General features: G+C 41.3%; 1 protein-coding gene across 1 annotated transcript in view; it reads left to right on the top strand.

Annotated features, from left to right (window-relative positions):
- The window catches only part of LOC143808061 (putative cation-transporting ATPase 13A4), a 381,893-nt gene that overhangs the window by 336,982 nt on the left and 20,246 nt on the right, over nucleotides 1-24,665 (top strand). Inside the window, exons 22-27 of the mRNA XM_077290321.1 lie at nucleotides 876-918; nucleotides 2,668-2,777; nucleotides 3,198-3,294; nucleotides 5,716-5,788; nucleotides 5,918-6,092; nucleotides 8,831-9,000. Coding sequence (XP_077146436.1) covers nucleotides 876-918; nucleotides 2,668-2,777; nucleotides 3,198-3,294; nucleotides 5,716-5,788; nucleotides 5,918-6,092; nucleotides 8,831-9,000 — 668 coding nt within the window. The remainder of the gene's footprint in view (nucleotides 1-875; nucleotides 919-2,667; nucleotides 2,778-3,197; nucleotides 3,295-5,715; nucleotides 5,789-5,917; nucleotides 6,093-8,830; nucleotides 9,001-24,665) is intronic.

Below are 24,665 nucleotides of genomic sequence, written 5' to 3'. Positions count from 1 at the left end.
AATGAGGATGATCTTTTCCCCTGTCCCTACTCTCCACGTTGTTCTGATCCAACCTTCTCCTATGCCCTTTCATTTCCTTCCCCTTCCCCTCTACCAGTTTTAGATCACTCTGTTATGTTTTATTACTCACTTTATTGACTATAACTAAAGTCCCCTTCCCAGAAATTGTTACAAAATCCCACCCAATAAAAAGAATATTGTTGAAAAATGACCCTGTGACACTTTGGATAAATATTTATTTCCTCTTAGTGATTTGAGTCACTTAGCGCATTCAGCATGGAAGAACAGTCCTCAGACAACCAATAACCTCATTGATAGTGTGAGTACATGTACTTCTGCTCAGGGGCGCTCATGCTCAATACTAAATACATTAAGATGTTTTAAAAATGTTTAAATTTTTTCATAATTTGCATTTCTTTAAAGGGATTATCCATACAAATTTAATTTTCTTTACTACGGGCCTAAGAACTAACAGGCAGGTAGTTGCTACTTTGCTAACTATTAACCTGTTGTACCCAGCAGATCTCTGCCAACTCAGAGGTGAGTGGCTGTTAGTCAGCATGATGTCTGCAGTCATTCTCCATTGACAGAGAAACCCGGAAAAGGAAGAGCTGCTCTGTTGTCGAAGAGCAGCAGAATCACTGGGTTGAATTGGCAGGTTGTTGCCTCTGTTAGCAAATACCTGCCATGTTACTTTTTAGACCTGTAGTAAAAAGAAAAAATAGTCCTGGACAACCCCTTAAACATGTCTATGTATCGCGTGATCTTTATAATTTCACAACTTTTCTTTCTCGGTGTTGCAATTTCAATATTGAGGAGTATAACTATATTATGTGTTATTATAAACATCTAACGGACCTCTTTTTTTGTTGTAGCTATTTTGTTGGGATGTGTGGAGATGGAGCCAATGATTGTGGGGTAAGGAAATGTTAGACTGATAAAGCACCACTTTATTGTTATATACCAGTACAGTAATCATATATTGGTACACTGTTTCACGAGCATCTTCATTTATTTTCACACACGCCAGAAACGTAAAACGTAGATGGTGAGCCCCAATGTGGACACCGATGACAATGTATGTAAAGCGGTGCAGAATATGTTGGTGCTATATAAGCAATCATAAAAAATAAATATCATTAATAATTACTAGTGATGAGTGAGCACTAAAATGTTCGTGTGCTCGTTGCTCAGGTCGAGCAGATTGGAATACTCGGGTAATCGGCATACATTATACACGTTGTTACAATTATGGGAATGCAACATATAGGTAGTTTTACATTGTTTGCTATGAAAACATTTATTTTTAAAATTTCCCATTTATTCTGAGTTAACTAAGTCATAAAGTTTATATTTATTTTGTTTTCCTTTTTTAATAATGCATAAGACTGTTTTGTAATCAAATGCATTATAGTCTGTGCATATAACACACAGAAAGTAGTTAACTATGTAACTAGCCGTATAAGATATTGGATGGTATATCTGTGCTTAACAATGATTGTATGTGATTATATTTTGGGCTCAGTATATTAATAGGGTTAATAAATAGCTTGATAAATTCTATCAGCATGTAATGTACACATTGTTATGATTCAGCTCTGCTTGTCCATTCCAGAGGTCGTCACATGACCGAAAAGTACATGACTTGTAGAGTTGCAGTAACATATCGAGTCTGAACAGTTTATTAGTAAAACCTGTGTGATAAACAAATGCAGACAACAATGCACAGAGTTAAGCACTATAAAGCACCTGTGGCCATGCAGGGAATTATATGTAGTTTTCAGGGCAACAAAATCACATAGCCCATCTGAAGAAAAGATTGCACATAAAAGAACAGGGTAACATTAAAAAATATACTTTATTATGTAGTTGATAAAAAAAAAAAACATGACTGCAACAATAAGGGATATCCTGATGGTGAAAACTACCAATGGTGGAGCCACAAGCCAGAGTCAATTAAGTACAAAAATACCATATAACCACTCCAAACATCAATCTTATATATATATCCAAAGTGGACACTATATCAATGTAAGAATCAAATAGGATCGTAAGTAAACGGCACTAAAAAGTGTGGGTGTGATGAAGGAGTAGAAAGGAAGTATCAATAGTAGAATATTACCTCAGACCTGCGGCGCCACAGCCCCTACGCGCGTTTTAGCTAATGTGCCTTCTTCCGGGGGAGTGGCATCAACAGGTTTTATGGTATTTTTGTACTTAATTGCCTCCCTTATTGTTACAGTCATGTTTTTATCAATTACATAATAAAGTATAACTTTTAATGTTACCCTGTTCATTTTTGTGCAGTCTTTTCTTCATACGGGCTATAAAACCTGAGTGAGTACATTTGCAAGTCGCATACTTGCAGTCACGTGATGACTGTTTTCTCAGGAGAAAAATTCTATAGATGTTTACATTGCACATTGGTGAGATTTGAAAAGCTCTATGCTTTGCCAAAAATTGCCTCAGGGGTGGACAATTCATTTAAGCCAGTCTCAGTGACTTATAAGCCTTCCTTGACACATAGAAATTATTATGGCCAGTCGTTTCTTTTCGACCATATGTCTCTGATTCTACTATAATGGCTAACTAGTCTAACTGTAGATGTATTGCTGATTATTGTTTATTATGAAATGTAATGTTTCATATTTTATTCACTACTTCCAGGCACTTAAAATGGCTCATGCTGGCATTTCACTCTCTGAATTAGAAGCATCTGTTGCATCCCCATTTACTTCCAAAATTCCAAATATTGAATGTGTTCCTTTGCTCATCAAGTAAGTTTTGCATTAATCTGGAACATACATCTACAATTGAAGGTGCATCATACCTGATTGATTTTAAAAGGTTATTTTGGCCCAAACAGTTGTGATATTTTTAATCTAGGAATTTGAATCAGTGCGGGCCACCACTGATTTAGTCATTGAGATATGTTTCCTAATGATATTGCAGTAGATCATTGTGTGATTGGAATAGACCACCATAAGTTTTGTTTGTGTGATATGTTTGATATTAATATTGCGGTTCAGCCCCATATACACAATCTCTGTAACTAAATTTCTCCAGTGTTATTTTTGTATAAGTTAATAACTGTTTGCTGACTGTGAAATACATTTTTTACAAATATTATTGTGTTATAGTAACTTAGGTAAATGATTACCTTTTACAAATAACGAATGTATTGTGTTTCTATGCAGGGAAGGTCGGAATTCTCTTGTTACATCATTCTCCCTCTTCAAATTCATGACCATGTTTCAGCTCATTGGAATAGTTTGCATGATATTTCTTTTTTGGGTATGAGTTTCCTTTCCTTTTTACCTTTGTCCAAAATGGGATGTGTTGAATAGCTATGTTCTTGGCTACAGAACTAAAATCACCAGGATTTTCATTGTTTATAATGTTGTAATATACAAGTCACTGATGTTCCTGAATTATCTAATTTGCCTTTCCTGCACAGCCTGTTAGGCACCGGGATTCTTCCTCTGCACAGGATGGATCCTAAGCCTTGTCTTCTCCTGTGGTCCCCCATTGAGCAATGACATCGGTCTCAGTGTTTTGCTCAGATCCGGGCTGTACGCTTGGTTACTGCTGCCTCTCCAGGTTCAGCTATAGTAACTGGCAATACTCAGCAGCGTGCAGTCACTCCTGAGACTAAGTCCTGGTTTAGCTCTACTGAGCATGCTCGTGGGTCGACTTCTCGTTGGTGGTCGCGCATCACATGCTCAGGTCCTGATCTGGCTCCGGATTGGCCAGTGAGCAAGGTCCTGTCAGATTGACAGAAACTATAAAAGGATCTTTGGCGTGCCCCTCGGTGCGCTAAGATCATTTACGTTTGGTGTGTGTGTGGAACCCCACGGTAATATGGATTCTGCTGTATGAGCTCAGGGCAGGCTCAGTGCCTTTAGAATTCTGGCTTAGCCGGACAGGAGCTTGTGTGTATGAATTCAGGGCAGGCGCTAGTGCCTTTAGAATTCCGGCCCCTCCGGAGAGGAGTTCTGTGTGTGATTGGAGTCCACTACCGTTTCCCTTGCCTCAGTGAGATAGCAAACTCCTGTGAAATCAACAGGGTTTGTGGTAGCATCTAATTACTCTGCGGCTGTGTGCCTAAAACACAGCTCTGCTGCAGAGCATCTTTCCGTCGCTATGTGCGATTGGCACAGCCACGTGCTTCCCCACTGAGTGACGCTAACTTGGTGATAGTCTGTCACGCTCGCTGCAAGTCTTGTCATTGTCCTTTTAGCTGTAGTTTATCATCTCTGCACGGTGGACCCTGGGTGGCGAACGCACTTCATTATTATAATTTGTTTAGTGTGTTCCGCCCACACTAACACTGACATGTTGTAGAATGATGAGTTTCAGAATAGTAAGAAAAGGGTCCAGCATCAAGACTACTAAACTCGATATTTTGGTATAATTCTGAATAAAATCTGCTTTTGTGTTTTTGGGTTAATGTCTTTAGTGAAGGGCACTGTTGACTAAAACATTTAAGGATCAATTATTACATATATGTATGGACAATTGAGAAGACTGAATCGAATGTGTGTCGAATCGAATTTGAGCTCAACGTGCTCATTACACTCCAATCCACACTAACATCTTTCTTCCTGTCAATAGCTTCTCATTCTCCTTTCTTTTGATCATGATTTCCGACTTATTGATCCTTTTTCAGGTAGTTATAAATTATTTTAAAAGTCTACCATTTTATGTGATAAGTAAAGTGAACGTACATAAGATTCACATGTCCAAAAGGACATGACTACCACACATGGTCAATCTCCAGAAATGTGCCTGTCTATTTCTCTCACATCACAATAACAACTTTCTGAGGCTCCTTATACACATTAAAACAAACTGCATACACTACTAAGAAATCCAACATTGTTAGCCACATGCTTTGGGCACAACTAAACTACGTTTGATGAATGGATTACATTTTTGGGAAAAGTTTGCAGAACCTGACAAATTTGAATTATCAAAAGTTTGATTATCTCTAATATACATATATGTATCCAAATATAAACTCTGAGTATGAACTTTATAATACCCTAATTTAGGAGATTATATTCTTTGTTAATTTTTATTTTGCTTTATCCGTAAAGGGGTTCTCCACTTTCCCTTATTAGTGTAGTTTTCATCACAAACTGACTAGCACTTCTGTCCATACAATGGCTGCTGGTGGAGGAGCATGTGATCAGACCTGCCCATCAACCTCCTCCAATAGAAAAAACATCTCACATGGAAAAGCTGCTTTTCTTTTGGAGGAGATTGATGGACTGGTCTGGTCACAAACTTCCCTAATAGCAGAACAGCTATTTTATGGACAACAGTGTTAGTCAGTTAGCGATGATAACTGCTTTAACAAGACAATGTGGATATTCATTAAAAAATGACAAAACTTTTATTTATTTATTATTTTAATCCTAGAAATGTACTTTGGGAAAAATTGTAAAATGGTCAAAGAGTTTTTGTCAGCAGGTTTTCAGGTTTTTGCTATGTAATCTGACAATAAAATTAATTAGGGATAGAGACCCTGATTTCAGTGATGTATTACTTAGTTTGCTAGTGCAGCAGTTACGATAGACAGTTTTTTCAGTTGCAGATTTAGCAGAACCTATTGGATTCTGGAGTTATTAAAACATACAAAGGAGACCTGTAACTTAACCAAAACATCAAAATGTTAGGGAATAATGTATGAAACTTTTTTTTTTTTCCAAGAAAAATACACTTCTTGGGAATTATCAGTATCTCATGCAAGATTTGGCTATCAACATTACAGTTACCCTGACTAGTAAGTATATTTTCACAATTTTATGTAATTGTTCTCACCGATGTCGCTGCTATTTTGGACCCACATTAGTGTGATATTTATGTCATTTTTTGCGAGTTTCTAAAAAATATTTGTCCCTTTTTTTTCTAGTGAGTTTAAACCATCCAGCCCCAAAATTGGCTCCTTACAGACCCTCCGGACATCTTCTCTCTCCTCCTTTATTACTCTCCATTTTCATGCATCTCACCTTTGCATTGATTGTCCAAACCACAGCATTCTTTTTGCTACAGCAGCAGCCGTGGTACAATGAAACTGATGTTTTCAGGTAAATTTGTTCATTGGAGCCAGGATAGATACCTTGCCAGCAATGTGCAATGATATTTCAGTTTATATTTTTGCAGTTTTTTTTGTGTGTAATTGAGTGGTATTGCATATGTAAAACTGATAATTGTTATATCATGAAAGTATTATTAACCCTTTAAGAACAAGGACATTTTTAAGCTTTTGTTTTTTACTCACCAGCTTCCAAGAGCCATAACTTATTTATTTTTCCATCAACATAGACTTTTGAGGGTTTTTTTTTGCAGAGTGAGTTAAGATTTTTAGGTATGCCAATTTTGTTTGTTGTTAGACTACAATGATGAGGGGCTTCAGAAGACCATCGGTTATTATAGTAAACCATCACTCTCCACATTATCATATTAATGGGGGTCAATGGTACCCAGTGTGTGTGAACACTGGCGTGAGCTCATTTAACTACTGCTGTCAGAGATTGATAGCAATGTTTTAGGCTACGTTCACATTTGCGTTGTGCGACGCAGCGTCGGCGACGCAACGCACAGCGCAAAGAAAAACGCAACAAAACGCACGCTAAAACGCTGCGTTTTGCGACGCATGCGTCCTTTTTTGCCGAAAGTTGGACGCAAAAAAATGCAACTTGCTGCGTCCTGTGCGCCCTGACGCGTGCGCCCACAAAAACGCATGTGTCAAAAAACGCATCACAACGTATGTCCATGCGCCCCCATGTTAAATATAGGGGCGCATGACGCATGCGGCGACGCAGTGGCGCCCGACGCTGCGTCGCACAACGCTAATGTGAACGTAGCCTAAATGGTTAACTGCTACAATTGAAACTCAGCTCCAGCTGCTGTTGTTAGAGATTGATCCTAGCTATGTAATCTAGCTGGCATCAGCCGTGTGTAGAGAAAGCTCAGCTCCTGAGCCATTCCACAAAGGCAGACTCTCTCTTAGAAAGTTAATTCATGTCCTAGTGCAGGAAGGGTTAAAGGGAACCTGTCACCAAATTTATCTCACATGAGATAAGAGCTTTCAGCCCTGATAGACAGCATCCCATATATGCCGCATACAGTATGTGCTCCTAATCCAGCCTGCAATACAAGAAAAACACCTTTTATTATATTCACATATGAGGCGATTGTTTTGGTCCAGTGCAACACTTCTTCTTTTGATTCCATCCTTTTTCTTGCTTCATTTGGATGACGCATTGTTTGTCATTCACAAAGGGTCTGCATCTTGGTCCTTCTAGGTATACTTATCAGCCCAGTAGTGTGCATGTGCTGGGTTCTTTGACCTTTCCCAGTGCATGTGCACTCCAGTACTTTGTTCTGCCAACGACTGGACAGAGAAGCATACCTGTGCAGAAGAGCGATATTGGGTGACAAAGGACACGTGATTCACATGAAGCAGAGAAGAAGTATGGCATCGCAAGAAGAAGTGAAGCATTGGACCAAAACCAGCTATGCCCATTGAATCCAACCACCCTGTAGTATTATAAAAGGTCTATTTCTTGTCTTGCCGACTGAATTGGGGAATACATATAGCATATTACAATGCTTTATATCGGGGCTGAAAAGTACTGATCTTATCTCATATGGAACAAACCATATGACAGGTTCCCATTAAGTAATTAGCAGATTATGTTTACATGTTTTGAAGAAATTTGAGGCATTTAAAAGGGGGCATGTACACCTTTGTCATTAAAATAATATTTTTTGGATAGCATATGTGTTTTTAGAGTACCTTATTTCTGCATTGTTCAGTTATTTTCAATATCTATATCTATTTATTTTCAATATCTATTGCTGTTTTTAGACTGGGGACCAATATCCATGGCCCCTTACCAGCCTGAGAATACAAGCCCCCAGCTGTCTGTTTTATCTTGGCTAGTTGTCAAAAATAGTGGGGACTCCATGCCATTTTTTAAAAATGATTTATATCTCCGATCACAGCTGTGCACTCAAGCTGGCTTTTGACAGTATGGGAACAGTGACTGTCTGACCGGCAGTGATGATTTTATTGCCGATCAGAAGTGGTGTTTGCTGCACTATCATGCACATGACAGCTTGGCAAATACTAGATGTTTGGGCTCCCCATTCAAGTGAATGGTCTGGGTTCAGGCTTGGGTCTGGGTACTGATCTGGCACCCGAACCCGAACTTTTTGTAGCTATTCGGCCAAACCTGCTGGAGCCGAACATCCAGGTGTCTGCCCATCTCTATTGTCCGCTACTTGGGCAACCCCTTCTCATTCCTCATGTTTGGCCTGGTTAAAATAAAAGCACCTATACTCAGTTCTTGTGCCAGAGCTTTTCCAATGGTGTTGGTACTCGTGTTTCTGGGATTCATGTGAGGTTGTTACATCATGTGAGCCCTGTGCTCAGTCAGCGCTGGCATCACTGTCTCCACTATCTGATGTATTTTACATTTACATGAAGTCAGGACAGCAGCTGCTCTCTGACTTCCTCTTGAGGATCGTTTTTTTCCTAAGGCAGGGACAATGATGCCAGCATTAATTGTATGCAGGACTCACATGACAACCTCACATGAGCCCCAGGAACGCAAGTGCCAACACTGATGGAAGGGTGTCGGCACTGGAGGTGAGTATGAGTGTTTTCATTTTAAGTGGACCAAACATCAGGAATGAGAGTGGGTTGTCTAAGTAGTGTACAACCTCTTTTATACTGGGAGACATGCCTTAAATAAGATTAATAGATTGTCACGTGACAACACAGAAATATTATAATCGCTGCTTTTCTCATCCACAGTGCATGCCTTCCATTAAACCATAGCACAGTGAATGTTACAGTGAGAGGACATGGACACGCAGAGAACTTCTTAACAACAACAATATTCCCCATAACCGGTTTTCATATGATTATTGAAGAAATTGTGTTTGCAAAAGGAAAGCCATTCCGGCAGCCTCTGTACACTAACTGTAAGTTGAAATATATACCAAATATATATATATATATATATATATATATATATATATATATATATATACATACAGTACAGACCTAAAGTTTGGACACACCTTCTCATTAAAGATTTTTCTGTATTTTCATGACTAGGAAAATTGCACATTCACACTGAAGGTATCAAAACTATGAATTAACACATATGGAATTATATACTAAACAAAAAAGTGTGAAACAACTGAAATTATGTCTTATATTCTAGGTTCTTCAAAGTAGCCACCTTTTGCTTTGATGACTGCTTTGCACACTCTTGGCATTCTCTTGGTGAGCTTCAAGAGGTAGTCACCGGGAATGGTTTTCACTTCACAGGTGTGCCCTGTCAGGTTTAATAAGTGGAATTTCTTGCCTTATAAATGGGGTTGGGACCATCAGTTGTGTTGTGCAGAAGTCTGGTGGATACACAGCTGATAGTCCTACTGAACAGACTGTTAGAATTTGTGTTATGGAAAGAAAAAAGCATCTAAGTAATAAAAACGAGTGGCCATCATTACTTTAACCCCTTTACCCCCAAGGGTGGTTTGCACGTTAATGACCGGGCCAATTTTTACAATTCTGACCACTGTCCTTTAATGAGGTCATAACTCTGGAACGCTTCAACGGATCTTAGCTATTCTGACACTGTTTTCTCATGACATATTGTACTTCATGATAGTGGTAAAATTTCTTCGATATAACTTGCATATAGTTTGTGGAAAAAAACGGAAATTTGGCAAAAAATTTGAAAATTTAGCAATTTTCCAACTTTGAATTTTTATGCCCTTAAATCACAGAGATATGTCACACAAAATACTTAATAAGTAACATTTCCCACATGTCTACTTTACATCAGCACAATTTTGGAACCAAAATTTTTTTTTGTTAGGAAGTTATAAGGGTTAAAAGTTGACCAGAAATTTCTCGTTTTTACAACACCATTTTTTTTTAGGGACCCCATCTCATTTGAAGTCATTTTGAGGGGTCTATATGATAGAAAATACCCAAGTGTGACACGATTCTAAAAACTGCACCCCTCAAGGTGCTCAACACCACATTCAAGAAGTTTATTAACCCTTCAGGTGTTTCACAGGAATTTTTGGAATGTTTAAATAAAAATGAACATTTAACATTTAATTTTTTTCACACAAAATGTATTTCAGCTCCAATTTGTTTTATTTTACCAAGGGTAACAGGAGAAAATGGACCCCAAAAGTTGTTGTGCAATTTGTCCTGAGTACGCTGATACCCCATATGTGGGGGTAAACCACTGTTTGGGCGCATGGCAGAGCTCGGAAGGAAAGGAGCGCCATTTTACTTTTCAATGCAAAATTGACTGGAATTGAGATGGGACGCCATGTTGCGTTTGGAGAGCCCCTGATGTGTCTAAACATTGAAACCCCCCACAAGTGACACCATTTTGGAAAGTAGACCCCCTAAGTAACTTATCTAGATATGTTTTGAGAGCTTTGAACCCCCAAGTGTTTCACTACAGTTTATAACGCAGAGCCGTGAAAATAATTTTTTTTTTTCACAAAAATGATTTTTTAGCCCCCAGTTTTGTATTTTTACAAGGGTAACAGGATAAATTGGACCCCAATAGTTGTTTTCCAATTTGTCCTGAGTACGCCGATACCCCATATGTGGGGGGAACCACTGTTTGGGTGCATGGCAGAGCTCGGAAGGGAAGGAGCGCCATTTGTAATGCAGACTTAGAAGGATTGGTCTGCAGGCATCACGTTGTATTTGCAGAGTCCCTGATGTACCCAAACAGTAGAAACCCCCCACAAGTGACCCCATATTGGAAACTAGACCTCCAAAGGAACTTATCTAGATGTGTTGTGAGAACGTTGAACCCCCAAGTGTTTCACTACAGTTTATAACGCAGAGCCGTGAAAATAAAAATTCTTTTTTTTTCACAAAAATGATTTTTTAGCCCCAAGTTTTGTATTTTCGCAAGGGTAACAGGATAAATTGGATGCCAAACGTTGTTGCTCAATTTGTCCTGAGTACGCTGATACCCCATATGTGGGGGGAACCACTGTGTGAGCGTATGGCAGAGCTCGGAAGGGAAGGAGCGCCATTTGGAATGCAGACTTAGATGGATTGGTCTGCCGGCGTCACGTTGCATTTGCAGAGCCCCTGATGTACCCAAACAGTAGAAACCCCCCACAAGTGACCCCATATTACAAATTAGATCTCCCAAGGAACTTATCTAGATGTGTTGTGAGAACTTTGAACCCCCAAGTGTTTCACTACAGTTTACAACGCAGAGCTGTGAAAATAAAAAATCTTTTTTTCCCACAAAAATGATTTTTAGCCCCCAAAATTTTTATTTTCCCAAGCGTAACAAGAGAACTTGGATGCCAAAAGTTGTTGTCCAATTTGTCCCGAGTACACTGATACCCCATATGTTGGGGTAAACCCCTGTTTGGGCGCACGGGAGAGCTCGGAAGGGAAGAAGCACTGTTTTACTTTTTCAACGCAGAATTGGCTGGAATTGAGATCGGACGCCATGTCGCGTTTGGAGAGCCCCTGATGTGCCTGAACAGTGGAAACTCCCTAATTCTACCTGAAACCCTAATCCAAACACACCCCTAACCCTAATCCCAACGGTAACCCTAACCACACCCCTAACCCTGACACACCCCTAACTCTAATCCCAACCCTAATCCCAACCGTAAATGTAATCCAAACCCTAACCCTAACTTTAGCCCCAACCCTAACCCTAACTTTAGCCCCAACCCTAACCCTAACTTTAGCCCCAACCCTAACCCTAACTTTAGCTCCAACCCTAGCCCCAACCCTAACCCTAGCCCTAACCCTAGCCCTAGCCCTAAACCTAGCCCTAACCCTAACCCTAGCCATAGCCCTAACCCTAGCCCTAGCCCTAACCCTAACCCTAGCCCTAGCCCTAACCCTAACCCTAGCCCTAACCCTAGCCCTAACCCTAACCCTAACCCTAGCCCTAACGGGAAAATGGAAATAATTTTTTTTAATTTTATTATTTTTCCCTAACTAAGGGGGTGATGAAGGGGGGTTTTATTTACTTTTATAGCATTTTTTATAGCGGATTTTTATGATTGGCAGCTGTCACACACTAAAAGACGCTTTTTACAGCAAAAAAGTTTTTGCATCTCGACATTTTGAGACCTATAATTTTTCCAGATTTTGGTCCACAGAGTCATGTGAGGTCTTGTTTTTTGCAGGACGAGTTGACGTTTTTATTGGTAACATTTTCGGACACATGACAGTTTTTGATCGCTTTTTATTCCGATTTTTGTGAGGCAGAATGACCAAAAAACAGCTATTCATGAATTTCTTTTGAGGGAGGCGTTTATACCGTTCCACGTTTGGTAAAATTGATAAAGCAATTTTATTTTTTCAGGTCAGTACGATTACAGCGATATCTCATGTATATTTTTTTTATGTTTTGGCGCTTTTATGCGATAAAAGCTATTTTATAGAAAAAATAATTATTTTGGCATCGCTTTATTCTGAGGACCATAACTTTTTTATTTTTTTGCTTATGATGCTGTATGACCGCTCCTTTTTTGCGGGACAAGATGACGTTTTCAGCAGTACCATGGTTATTTATATCCGTCTTTTTGATCGCGTGTTATTCCACTTTTTGGTCGGCGGTATGATAATAAAGCGTTGTTTTTTCCCTCATATTTTTTTTTTCTTACGGTGTTCACTGAAGGGGTTAACTAGTGGGACAGTTTTATAGGTTGGGTCGTTACTGATGCGGCGATACTAAATATGTGTACTTTTATTGTTTTTCTATTTAGATAAAGAAATGTATTTATGGGAATAATATTTTTTTTTCCATTATTTAAGTTTTCTTTTCTTTCTTTTTTTTTTTTTTACACATGTGGAATTGTTTTTTTTTACTTTTTTACTTTGTCCCAGGGGGGGACATCACAGATCGCTGATCTGACAGTTTGCACAGCACTCTGTCAGATCAGCGATCTGACTTACAGCGCTGCAGGTTTACCGGCGCCTGCTGTGGACCCGGAAGTAGTCCCTGCAGGACCCGGATGCAGCCCCGTGGCCATTTTGGATCCAGGGCCTGCAGGGATAGGAGGTAAGATCACATTGTGTTGCTCCGAGGGTCTCAGGGAGTCCCCTCCCTGCGCGATGCTTCTCTATACCGCCGGAACACTACGATCATGTTTGATCGCAGTGTGCCGGGGGTTAATGTGCCGGGGCAGTCCGTGACCACTCCTGGCACATAGTGCCGGATGTCAGCTGCGATAGTCAGCTGACACCCGGCCGCGATCGGCCGCGCTCCCCCCGTGAGCGTGGCCGATCGCTACGACGTACTATCCCATCGAGGGTCAGATAGGCCCAGGTCACCTCGACGGGATAGTACATCTAAGGTCAGAGAGGGGTTAAGAAATGAAATGAAAATGGGAAAACTTTGAAAGTGTCCCCATTGGCAGTGAGTGGCAAAAACCATCAAGCGCTACAAAGAAACTGGCTCACATGAGGACCGCCCCAGGAAAGGAAGACCAAGAGTCACCTCTGCTTCTGAGGATAAGTTTATCTGAGTCACCAGCCTCAGAAATCGCAGGTTAACAGCAGCTCAGATTAGAGACCAGGTCAATGTCACACAGAGTTCTAGCAGCAGACACGCATCTACAACAACTGTTAAGAGGAGACTTTGTGCATCAAGCCTTCATGGTAAAATAGCTGCTTGGAAACCACTGCTAAGGACAGGCAACAAGCAGATGAGACTTGTTTGGGCTAAAGAACACATGGAATGGACATTAGACCAGTGGGAATCTATGCTTTGGTCTGATGAGTCCAAATTTGAGATCTTTGGTTCCAACCACCGTGTCTTTGTGCAACACAGAAAAGGTGAACGGGTGGACTCTACATGCCTGGTTCCCACCAAGAAGCATGGAGGAGGAGGTGTGATGGTGTGGGGGTGCTTTGCTGGTGACACTGTTGGGGATTTATTCAAAATTGAAGGCATATTGAACCAGCATGGCTACCACAGCATCTTGCAGTGGCATGCTATTCCATCCGGTTTGCGTTTAGTTGGACCATCATTTATTTTTCAACAGGACACTGACCTCAAATACACCTTCACACTGTGTAAGGGCTATGTGACCAAGAAGGTGAGCGATGGGGTGCTACGCCAGATGACCTGGCCTCCACAGTCACCAGACCTGAACCCAATCAAGATGGTTTGGGGTGAGGTGAACCGCAGAGTGAAGGCAAAAGGGCCAACAAGTGCTAAGCATCTCTGGGAACTCCTTCAAGGTTGTTGGAAGACCATTCCCGGTGACTACCTTTTGAAGCTCATCAAGAGAATGCCAAGAGTGTGCAAAGCAGTCATCAAAGCAAAAGGTGGCTACTTTGAAGAACCTTGAATATAAGACATAATTTCAGTTGTTTCACACTTTTTGTTAAGTTTATAATTCCACATGTGTTAACTCATAGTTTTGATGCCTTCAGTGTGAATGTACAATTTTCATAGTCATGAAAATACAGAAAAATCTTTAAATGAGAAAGTGTCCAAACTTTTGATCTGTACTGTATATCTTAAAGGGTAACATGTCATCATGAAAATTCAACGATTTTCTCTCTCTCTCTCTCTCTCTCTCTCTCTCTCTCTCTATATATATATATATATACAGTGGGTACGGAAAGTTTTCATACCACTTTAAATATTTCACTCTTTGTTTCATTGCAGTCATTTGGTGAATTCAAAAATGTTCATTTTTTTTCTCATTAATGTACACTCTGCACCCCATCTTGACTGAAACAAACAGAAATTTTTGCAAATTTATTAGGAAAGAAAAACTGAAAAATCATATGGTCATAGGTAGGGTTGAGGGACTTTTGCTTTTTTAGGATCGAGTCGGGTTTCGTGAAACCCGACTGTCTCGAAAGTCGGATCGTGTGAAATCGGCCGATTATTGTGAAAAGTCGGGGGGCCGACTGAAACACGAAGCCCAATGCAAGTCAATTGGGATTTTTTTTTTCTTCTCTCTCTCTCTCTCTCTCTCTCTCTCTCCTCCGTCCCGTCCCTGCAAAATTTGTGTTTCACTGTGGGAATCGCTATATCCCAAACGTTAAGATGGCGGTTTTACCCCTTGTGACGCCGCACAAAGCGAGCCGGAACCCATGTCATCACGCTGCACACACTCCTTCATTGGCTGAAAAAAATGGCGGGGAAAGCGTCATACGAAACGCGACTTTGGCGCGAAAATCGCGGACCGTGTGGCCGATCCCACGCTGGGGTCGGGTCGGGTTTCACGAAACCCGACTTTGCCAAAAGTCGGCGACTTTTGAAAATGACCGATCCGTTTCACTCAACCCTAGTCATAGGTATTCAGACCCTTTGCTCAGTATTGAGTGGAAACACCCTTTTGAGCTAGTACAGCCATGAGTCTTCTTGGGAATGATGCAACAAGTTTTTCACACCTGGATTTGGGGATCCTCTGCCTTTCTTCCTTGCAGTTCCTCTCCAGTTCCGTCAGGTTTGATGGTGAATGTTGGTGGACAGACATTTTCAGGTCTCTTCAGAGATGCTCAATTGGGTTTAGGTCAGGGCTCTGGCTGGGCTAGTCAAGAATGATCACAGAGTTGTTTTGAAGCAACTCCTTTGTTATTTTAGCTGTGTGCTTAGAGTCATTGTCTTGTTGGAAGGTGAACCTTCGGCCAAGTTGTAAGTATTGAAAAAAACAGTCTTAATGACACCAAATTGTTCCTGTAGAGAACTGAAGGCTTTGAGATGGGAAGATAATAAGGGTGATCAATGAGTGGAACAGGATGCCGCAAGAGTTGGTGAGTTCTCCTTCCATGGAAGTCTTCAGAGGCTGGACAGATATCTGTCTGAGATGGTTTAGTGAATCTTGCATTGAGCAGGGGGTTGAACATGATGATCCAGGCAGCCCCATTTGAACAATTACATTATATGATATACAGCTCTGGAAAAAATTAAGAGACCACCACATCAAAACCCTGTCATGGGCTGCCCAATCTCCAGACCTGAACCCCATTGAAAACCTCTGGAATGTAATCAAGAGGATGATGGATAGTCACACGCCATTAAACAAAGAAGAACTGCTTTAATTTTTATGCTAGAAGCAGTGTGAAAGACTGGTGGAAAGCATGCCAAGATGCATGAAAGCTGTGATTAAAAATCTTGGTTATTCCACAAAATATTGATTTCTGAACTCTTCCTGAGTTGAAACATTAGTATTGTTGTTTCTAAATGATTATGAACTTGTTTTCTTTACATTATTTGATGTCTGAAAGCACTGTTTTTTTTAATAGAAAAAATACAAAATGTATTGCTTGGAAACTCAGTGACATGTAAAGAGAAAAATCAGACAAACTGAACATTTTGCAGTGGTCTCTTAATTTTTTTCCAGAGCTGTATCTATCTAGATATCTATCTATATTTGTAGATAAATATATATATATATATATATATATATATATATATATATATATACAGTATATATATATATATATATATATATATATATATATATATATATATTTATATTATGGTGTCCCCTATTTTTCAACTTCAAATTTTTTTTACCTCATACCCTATTATTTTTTTTGTCTAATTTAAAAACACTCGGAAATCAAATTTCATGATGTTTGGTGTATGTTAAACCATGCCGAGTTGCATTGAAACATGTTAGTACTTGCATACTTAGGTGCGCGCACTCTTACGCCCATACCTCATAGTTATCAGTTGTTTTTGGTAGAGGACAGATTGATTTCTGTGAAAGATCATGTCTGGGGAATTGCTCAGTTCTAAAAAAACTACCGCCAAGTTCTCGCAGTTTTATTTTTTAAAAATGGTGAAGTTAACTCTCAGTGAAAGCACAAATCTCGCTATTAATGAGTGTATTAACTTTTGAGAAAAGGCAAGAATACCGACAAAAACGTTACCTAATTGTTTAAAAAAGCTAATGAATTTGCATAAAAATTGAAGGGAGACTGCAAAAAAAGCAAAGAAAACACAAGACGTATTTGATCATTGTAGAGAAGAATTCTCAAGCTACTTGGATAATCTATTTGACATTGCACATACTGATTCAAGTTCAGTTAGTGAAAATAGAAGAAGACAAGCTCTTTTTGCAACATTAGAGAGAGCTAGACCGGCCTGGTATCTTAGCTAGAGTGAATAGAAAACTCGCTGAAAAAGAGGAATGCATGAGACAAGGGCAACTGAAAAGGAAAATCGATGAATAAAATATCTCTCTATGGCATCAACGTATTCGGCAGCATATAATATTACAAACTTACCTGACAATTCATCTTACAGTTCAGCTAATATTGAAAGTTCACAAGAGCAGTTGTCAACTTTTACAAAGAGCTCACAATCTAAGACTCTAGCGAAACAAGTTAGAAAATATTTTGTTACTCTGAAATTAGTAGCAGCTTTAGATCTGTGTCAGTTAAGTATAAGTATTTTTATTCTTCAAGCTACAATCGAGGCACTTGGACACAATGTTGAAGATTTTCCTGTAAACAAGTCATCCATCAACGAATCCACACAGGAAACCAAAAGAAACATGCAGAAGCAATACAAATTGATTTTCAAAATGAGGTACCAAAATACAGATAGTAGCAACAGTGCTTGTGTGCTTTTGCATCAAAATTTCAACAGATATTTACTACTTTCATCTGGCACCATCACGTCTATGAGCTTGTGTTAGAAAGTGTGTTTGAAGTCAATATTCATCAAGTTAAGACAGGTCTAGAGATTCCAATTTTTAAAAAGTTAAAAGAAACTTGGAAAACCATTGATGCCAATAAGATAGAAAGCTGAAAGGAAACCGTGGAAATGCATTTAAAATATGAAATTGACTCACTGCTAGACCTCTATTGAGCCAAACTAAAAGAAAATGTAGCAATCAATGCCTAATAAGAGTTAGTAGAACTCTCCATTATATTCTTAGATGGAAATGTTGAGCGACATGACCTGAAAATAAGACCTCCAGGTGCCATGCACCAAGCTCATTGAATGACGAGACCACTTTACTCTCTGAAGATATCACTACTCAGCTGTCAGTTCAGACTAACACCCAGAAAGACAAGTCAGCCCTTCTAGACATGACCTTATTTATTGTCACATGCTATGTTAAGCCATGGCTTCAATGCTTTTCCATATTAAAAGCACCTTACCAAGATTTATGCTTCCTAAACTCGATGAAGGTTTATAGAAAGTGGAAGAAAAAATCTCAAAAGCAGCTTTACAAAAGTTTTGCCGGCTTTTATGGTATTTTACTTATGAAGAAGCTGTCATGTCACTTTTTGATGATGAAGTTGACCATGAAACAAAAGTAAGAATGGCGACAAAATTAAACAATGAAAATACAGTGTATCATCCCCTGGAAAATGATATATGCCATGAAAGGAAGAAATTTTTGTTCATTGTATGGTTAGTTTATTTACAAATTTCTTTTTTGCTTTACCACTTTCATGCTAGCCATTTTTTATTTGATTTCAGAGGAAAAAATATTGATGATTTTACATCAATTTAGGGCAAAGGTTTGTTCTCTCATTTTAAGATTAATGATTGTTTTCTCCAAAAGGATCCTTCTTCATGGGAAACTAATTCCTCATTTTTAGGACCCCAAAATAGTGTATTGTCGCTTAAAGCACTGAATGATACAGCTGAAAGGGCTATAAAGTTGATGCAATATTTCCATGTTCTAATTACTACTACAGAAGAGTAGTGTTGAGTGATACCTTCTGATATCTGAAAATATCGGTATCGGATTGGATTGGCCGATATCCAAAAAATATCGGATATTGCCGATACCGGAAACCAATGCAAGTCAATGGGACACAAATATCGGAATTAAAATAAACCCTTCCTTTCCTTGTAGGTTAATTCTACATGAAGGAAAACAACTAATAATAATGTAGAATGTATTTGGGGAGGTGGAGGAGACATTAAAAGCATAGAGGTTTAGCCCAGTCAAATGAAATAGCAGGAATTTTTTTTTAAGACGTTCGGAGTTACAAAGATATTGAATATGTTAAGCTTTTTTTATATTTTGTCAGATATTTATGTTTCACTACTTCCATGCTCTTCACCTTCTTTTTTACTTCTCCCACACTTTCTTCTTCATCATCCTCAGCAGCAGCATCTTTTTCATCAACTTCTTCTTCACCTTATTCATCTTCTTATTCTTCACCTTCTTCCTATTATTCTATTTTTTTACATTCTTCATATTCTTTTTATTCAACTATTATTCTTCTTCATATTCTACTTCGTCATCTTCTTCATCTTCCTCTTCTTCATCATATTCTTACTTGTGACAGGCATTCCTGTAGTTGTTATCTATGAAAGTTTGAAGATTGCACCTACTGTTCTGCCTGTCACAAAAGATTTACAACAGGATTTGTCTGCGTTCAGTTTGGCCTGCAGCAGCAGGTTTTTTCCAGAGGCACCACGAGGAGGAACGGACTCACCCCCATACACTGCTTAGTCTTCTTCTGCTTATAAATTAGATAATATATTTTGCTCTGATTTTTAGTCTTATGCTTAATGTTCTTCTGCTTTTTGTTCTGCAACTTCTTGTTCTTCTGTTTGTTGGTCTTCTTCAGGGTGGTCTTCAGGGTCGTCGTCTCCAGGGTCGTCATCTTCTTCGGGGTGGTCTTCAGGGTCATCGTCTTTAGGGTCATCATCAGGGAGATCCAGAGTGATTACCAAAAACCATTTAAAAAAGCTTGAACTTGGAAATGTAGCAAGGACCACCAGACGTTGGAGGAACTCAGATACCAAGAAGGAGGCACCTAAGCCAAAAGGCTCTGCCTGGAACCAGCTGATGGTACTGGAACCCAGGGGGACATATTCAAGATTGACTTCTAAAGAACCAGCTAATGGTGCTGGAACTCAGATAGTCAGCAGAAGGTCCACATGAACAAAAAATTGCAAGGCCGCGAGCTGGGAAAACCCACAGTCCTACAGGGGGATCTTGTTCTATTGGCACTATGGAACCAGCCTTGATTGCCAGATCCCGCAGCCCACATAGGAAGCACCTAAACTGCAGTCACCATAGAGTTGGCTAACCTGACCGCAACCCAACAGGACAATGTATTGGAGGCAAAGTGACCTTGACACTACCCAGAAACAGCTGGCGTGCTGGAACCAGACTGGGCAGGAGGGAGTACCTGTGCCAAAGACACTTCTGAGCAGCAACTGGGGGTGTTAGAGCCCAGGCTCAATGCTAGAAACAGAGTGGAGGCGGAGGCATAATTGGAGCAAGTTTAAAATCTGTAGTAGTGTGAATGTGGAGGGAGCAGGAGAAATTGCCGCACATAGAGAATGGGATCAGCTGACATTACTGAACCTCAATAACACTGGAGCATGTGTAGACTGTGCAGCTGGCACTTCCGAGCAGCAACTGGCGGTGTTGGAGACCAGGGATTACAGGAGAAACAGAGTGTAGGCAGAGGCCTAATTGGAGCAAGTTTAATATCTGTAGTAGTTTGAATGTGGCGGGAGCAGGAGAAATTGCTGCACACACAGCTGGGGATCAGCTGACGTTACTGAACCCCAATTACACTGGAGCATGTGTTGACTGTGCAGACGGCACTTCTGAGCAGCAACTGGCGGTGTTGGAGCCCAGGGTCAATCAGGGTGTAGGCCGAGGCCTAATTGGAACAAGTTTAATATCTTGCAGTACAATACGCTTAGCAAGAAGTATTTTTGGACATTCTCCGACCTCCACAACCATCTACATCATCACTACTAGTAAGTGTATATGCACCTACAGGCACTTTTTTACTGGCAGCCTATGCCTCAAGCAGCAATGTTTATATGATGGACATAATCTGCCTATTGCATATATATTATCGCGCACGCAGGTGTGACATTGCTAGGCCTTTTTTGTACAGCTTTCTTATTGTACCTTTGTTATTAACTAGAGCGCAGGTGTGTTATTTTTAAATTCTATTAAGTTTAATATCTGTTGTAGTGTGAGTGTGGACGGAGCAGGAGAAATTGCTGGATACACAGCAAGGGATCAGCTGACGTTACTGAAACCCAATAACTCTGGGTCATGTGTTGACTGTGCAAAGAGCACTTCTGAGCATCAACTGGCGGTGTTGGAGCCCAGGGATTACAGTTCAGGTGGTAGAAACATGAACACAACAGGAGACCTGGATACTGTTGGCAACCAATTATTTAATCTGGAAAACGAGTGGCAAAATCCTGCGAGACCAGGCCTTGTTCATTTTCAGAAAAGTAAGCCGGTCAACGTTATCGGAGGATAGTCGCATGCGACGGTCTGTTAGTACATCACCTGCTGCACTAAAGACGCGTTCCAATAATACACTAGCAGCAGGGCAAGCCAGCACCTCCAATGCATACTGGCTAAGCTCTGGCCATGTATCCAGCTTAGAGACCCAAAACTTGAAAGGGGAAGAGCCGTCTGGGAGAACACTGAGAAGGCAAGACATGTAGTCTGTCACCATCTGACGGAAATGTTGCCTCCTGCTGACTGGAGCCATCTGTGATGGTGTAGACATTTGTGGTGGGGACACAAAACTTTGCCACATTTGGGCCATACTGGTCTTGCCTTGTGCTGAGGTGCTGCTTCTGCTCCCTCTTTGTGCAGAGCTTCCTCCACTGCCTCGATGCACTGAGCTGCTTTGTAAAGCACTAGCAGCACTGCTCTTGGTTGGAATGGAAAACATGATGGAATGCACCAGTGTGTCTTGGTACTCCCGCATTTTATGCTCCCGGTTCAACGGTGTTATGAGGCTTTGAAAGTTGTCCCAGTAGCGAGGATCTAGGAGGGTGTACACCCAATAATCAGCCGTGTTGAGAATGTGGGCATTGCGGCAGTCGTTTCTCAGGCACTGCAGCATGAAATCAACCGTGTGCTGCAGACTGCCAACTGGCCAAGAAACGCTGTCCCCTGCTTGAGGCATGATCTCTGCCTGCTCTGCATCACCCCACCCTCGCTCTACATACTGACTACTAGAGCATTGTGTAACTCCCTCCTCTGGACAGATGTCTTCCTCCTCCATTGACTCCTCCTCATCCTCCTCACAAAGTGTCCTCTGCCTAGGCCTTTGTGAGGAATGACGTTGCGCAGACTGTCCAGAAGCATATAGCGTTTGTGAATCCTCATCCTCCACCTCTTCCACAACCTCCTCCCTTAGTGCTTGCAGTGTTTTTTCAATCAGGCAGATAAGGAGTGCTGACTAGTCATGCTGACTAGTGCATCATCTGCACTCGCCATCCGCGTGGAATCATCGAAGGCATGCAAAACGTGGCAGATGTCCTTCATAGAGGCCCACTCAGTGGTGGTGAAGTGTGAATGGCGCGCAGTGTGACTTGTTTGCGCCTGATGCAGCTGGTACTCCATTACTGCTGCCTGCTGCTCACACAATCGCTCCAACATATGTAACGTTGAATTCCACCTGGTTGGTAGTTCACACATGATGTGATGTTCCGGAAGGCAAAATCGGCACTGCAGAGCTGCAATGCATGATCTTGCCATGCTGGAACGCCGCAAATGAGCGCACTCTAGGCGGACCTTGTGCATCAGTGCATCAAGATCTGGATAGTCCCTCAAAAAACTCTGCATGACCAAGTTGATCACATGTGCCAGACATGGGATGTGAGTGAGGTTGCCTAGGCCCAGAGCTGCCACCAGATTTCGGTCATGGTCACACACTACCATGCCTGGCTGGAGATTCGCTGGCACAAACCACACATCGCTCTCCTGCTTGATAGCATTCCAAAGCTCCTGCGCTGTGTGGCTTCGATTCCCCAAAGAAATGAATTTCAATACGGCTGTTGACGTTTGGCCACGGCTGTGCTCATATCTATCTTAACAGGTAAGCGTTCACGGGTCCATGTGGAGGTAGGCTGTGACAGCTCCTGCAGCGGTGATTCAGAGGAACTGGAGTATGAGGAGGAGTCAATGTGTACAGACTGGAATCCTGCAATCCTTGGAGTTGGCAGAACATGTACAGCGCCACTCTCAAGATCTGTCCCCTGCTCCACAACATTTACCCAATGGACAGTGAGGGAAAGGTATCATCCCTGTCCATGGTGACTGGTCCACGCATCGGAGGTCAGGTGGACCTTGCTACTGATGGAGTTTAGTAGCGCATGTTTAATTTTTTCCTCCACATGCTTTTGCAGGACAGGGACAGCTTGCCTGGTGAAATAAAAGCGGCTGGGCATGTTGTATTGTGGGACTGCCAATGCCATGAACTTACGGAAGGTGTCAGTCTCCACCAGCCTGAATGATAGCATTTCAAAGGACAGTAGTTTTGCAATGCCAGCATTCAGAGCCTGTGCTCAGGGGTGGTTTGCCGAGTATGGCCACCTTTTCTCCTATGCCTGTGCTACCAATGGCTGTAGACTGCCCTGGGAGTGTGAGGATGACTGGGAATATGGTGCTGTGGGTGGAATTACACGGTGTCTCTGTCCAACAGTGCCAGAGGTTCTTCCATGGCGATCCTGTGAGGAAGCCGAACCAGCTGTGTGTGAGCTGGAGGAAGAGGCAACGACATGAGCTGAAGAGGTGATAGGTGCCACTGTAGGTTGGCCTAGGTCTTCAGTGTGTTTTTGTAACTCCACCAAGTGCTTGGTCCGCACATGTTTCCACATATTTGTGGTATTGAGGTTGCTGACACTTTTCCCTCTTTTGACTTTCTGATTACACAGGTTGCATTTGACAAAGCAAATGTCATCTGCAACTGTATCAAAAAAGGACCAGGCACTGCAAGTCTTGGGAGCGTCCGTTTTGGGTTTTGGAAGAGGCATGCTCCCAATGGGTGCCAAAGTGGAGGCAACAGGCAACGCAGTCTTCCCCCTCCCTCTCCCTCCTTTTTGGGCCATTCGGGGAATCTCTTCCTCAGAGCTGCTCCCACCACATGCATTACTGCACACTGCCTCTTCTTCAGTTTCTCGAATGCTGCTTGGCTGGCTCCATCTTTCCAAGCCAAGAGATTCAGAGAACAGAAGTAGAGATGGCTCCTGTCCTGGGCTCTCTGACTGCCTGGGCAATTTGGCAGCTGGTGAAGACAGAGACAGATGGGTGCTCTTTAGTGCTCTGTGCCTGAGAGGATGTGGCACTAATTGAAGTCGATGCGTTAGCTGCCATCCATCCGAAAATGGCTTCAATTTGTTCGTCCCACAGCAGTGGGATACGGCGAGCTCCTACAAAGCTGCGCATGAAGGACTGTTCCCTGCTAAACCTGGGGGATGATGAGTCACCGCTGCCTGCAGCAGGCACAGAATCCCCATGTCCTCTCCCTGCAGAAACTCCACGCCCACGACCACGTGCCTTACTCCCTGCCTTCTTCATCTTGGTAGACTGATAAAGATAGGCAGAAAAGTACTAAGGGCTTAGTGTGCTTATTCCTGAACAGCTGCTAACAGGTACAAGAAACATTAATTATATAAAGTGTGGACTAGACTTTATTATGAGCTAATGTGGCCTATGTAACTGTAAAGTGGAGTGTTTGTTGAAGTTTATTAACTTTTTGTTTTTTTCACAAAAAGACACTGGATGTGCCCAAAGATGTAAAACCGATAGTATCACAAACTTTTTGTAGCGATTACAATGCAGGAAGGTAACCTACAATGCAATAGATGAGGCTCCAAAAAAGGCTAATACTAATCTGGCTGGGG

Source organism: Ranitomeya variabilis, chromosome 2 (genome assembly GCF_051348905.1).
Source record: "Ranitomeya variabilis isolate aRanVar5 chromosome 2, aRanVar5.hap1, whole genome shotgun sequence".
Lineage (NCBI taxonomy): Eukaryota > Metazoa > Chordata > Amphibia > Anura > Dendrobatidae > Ranitomeya > Ranitomeya variabilis.
Note: the sequence above shows the minus strand (reverse complement) of the source record. Positions and strands in the feature narration are given on the sequence as shown.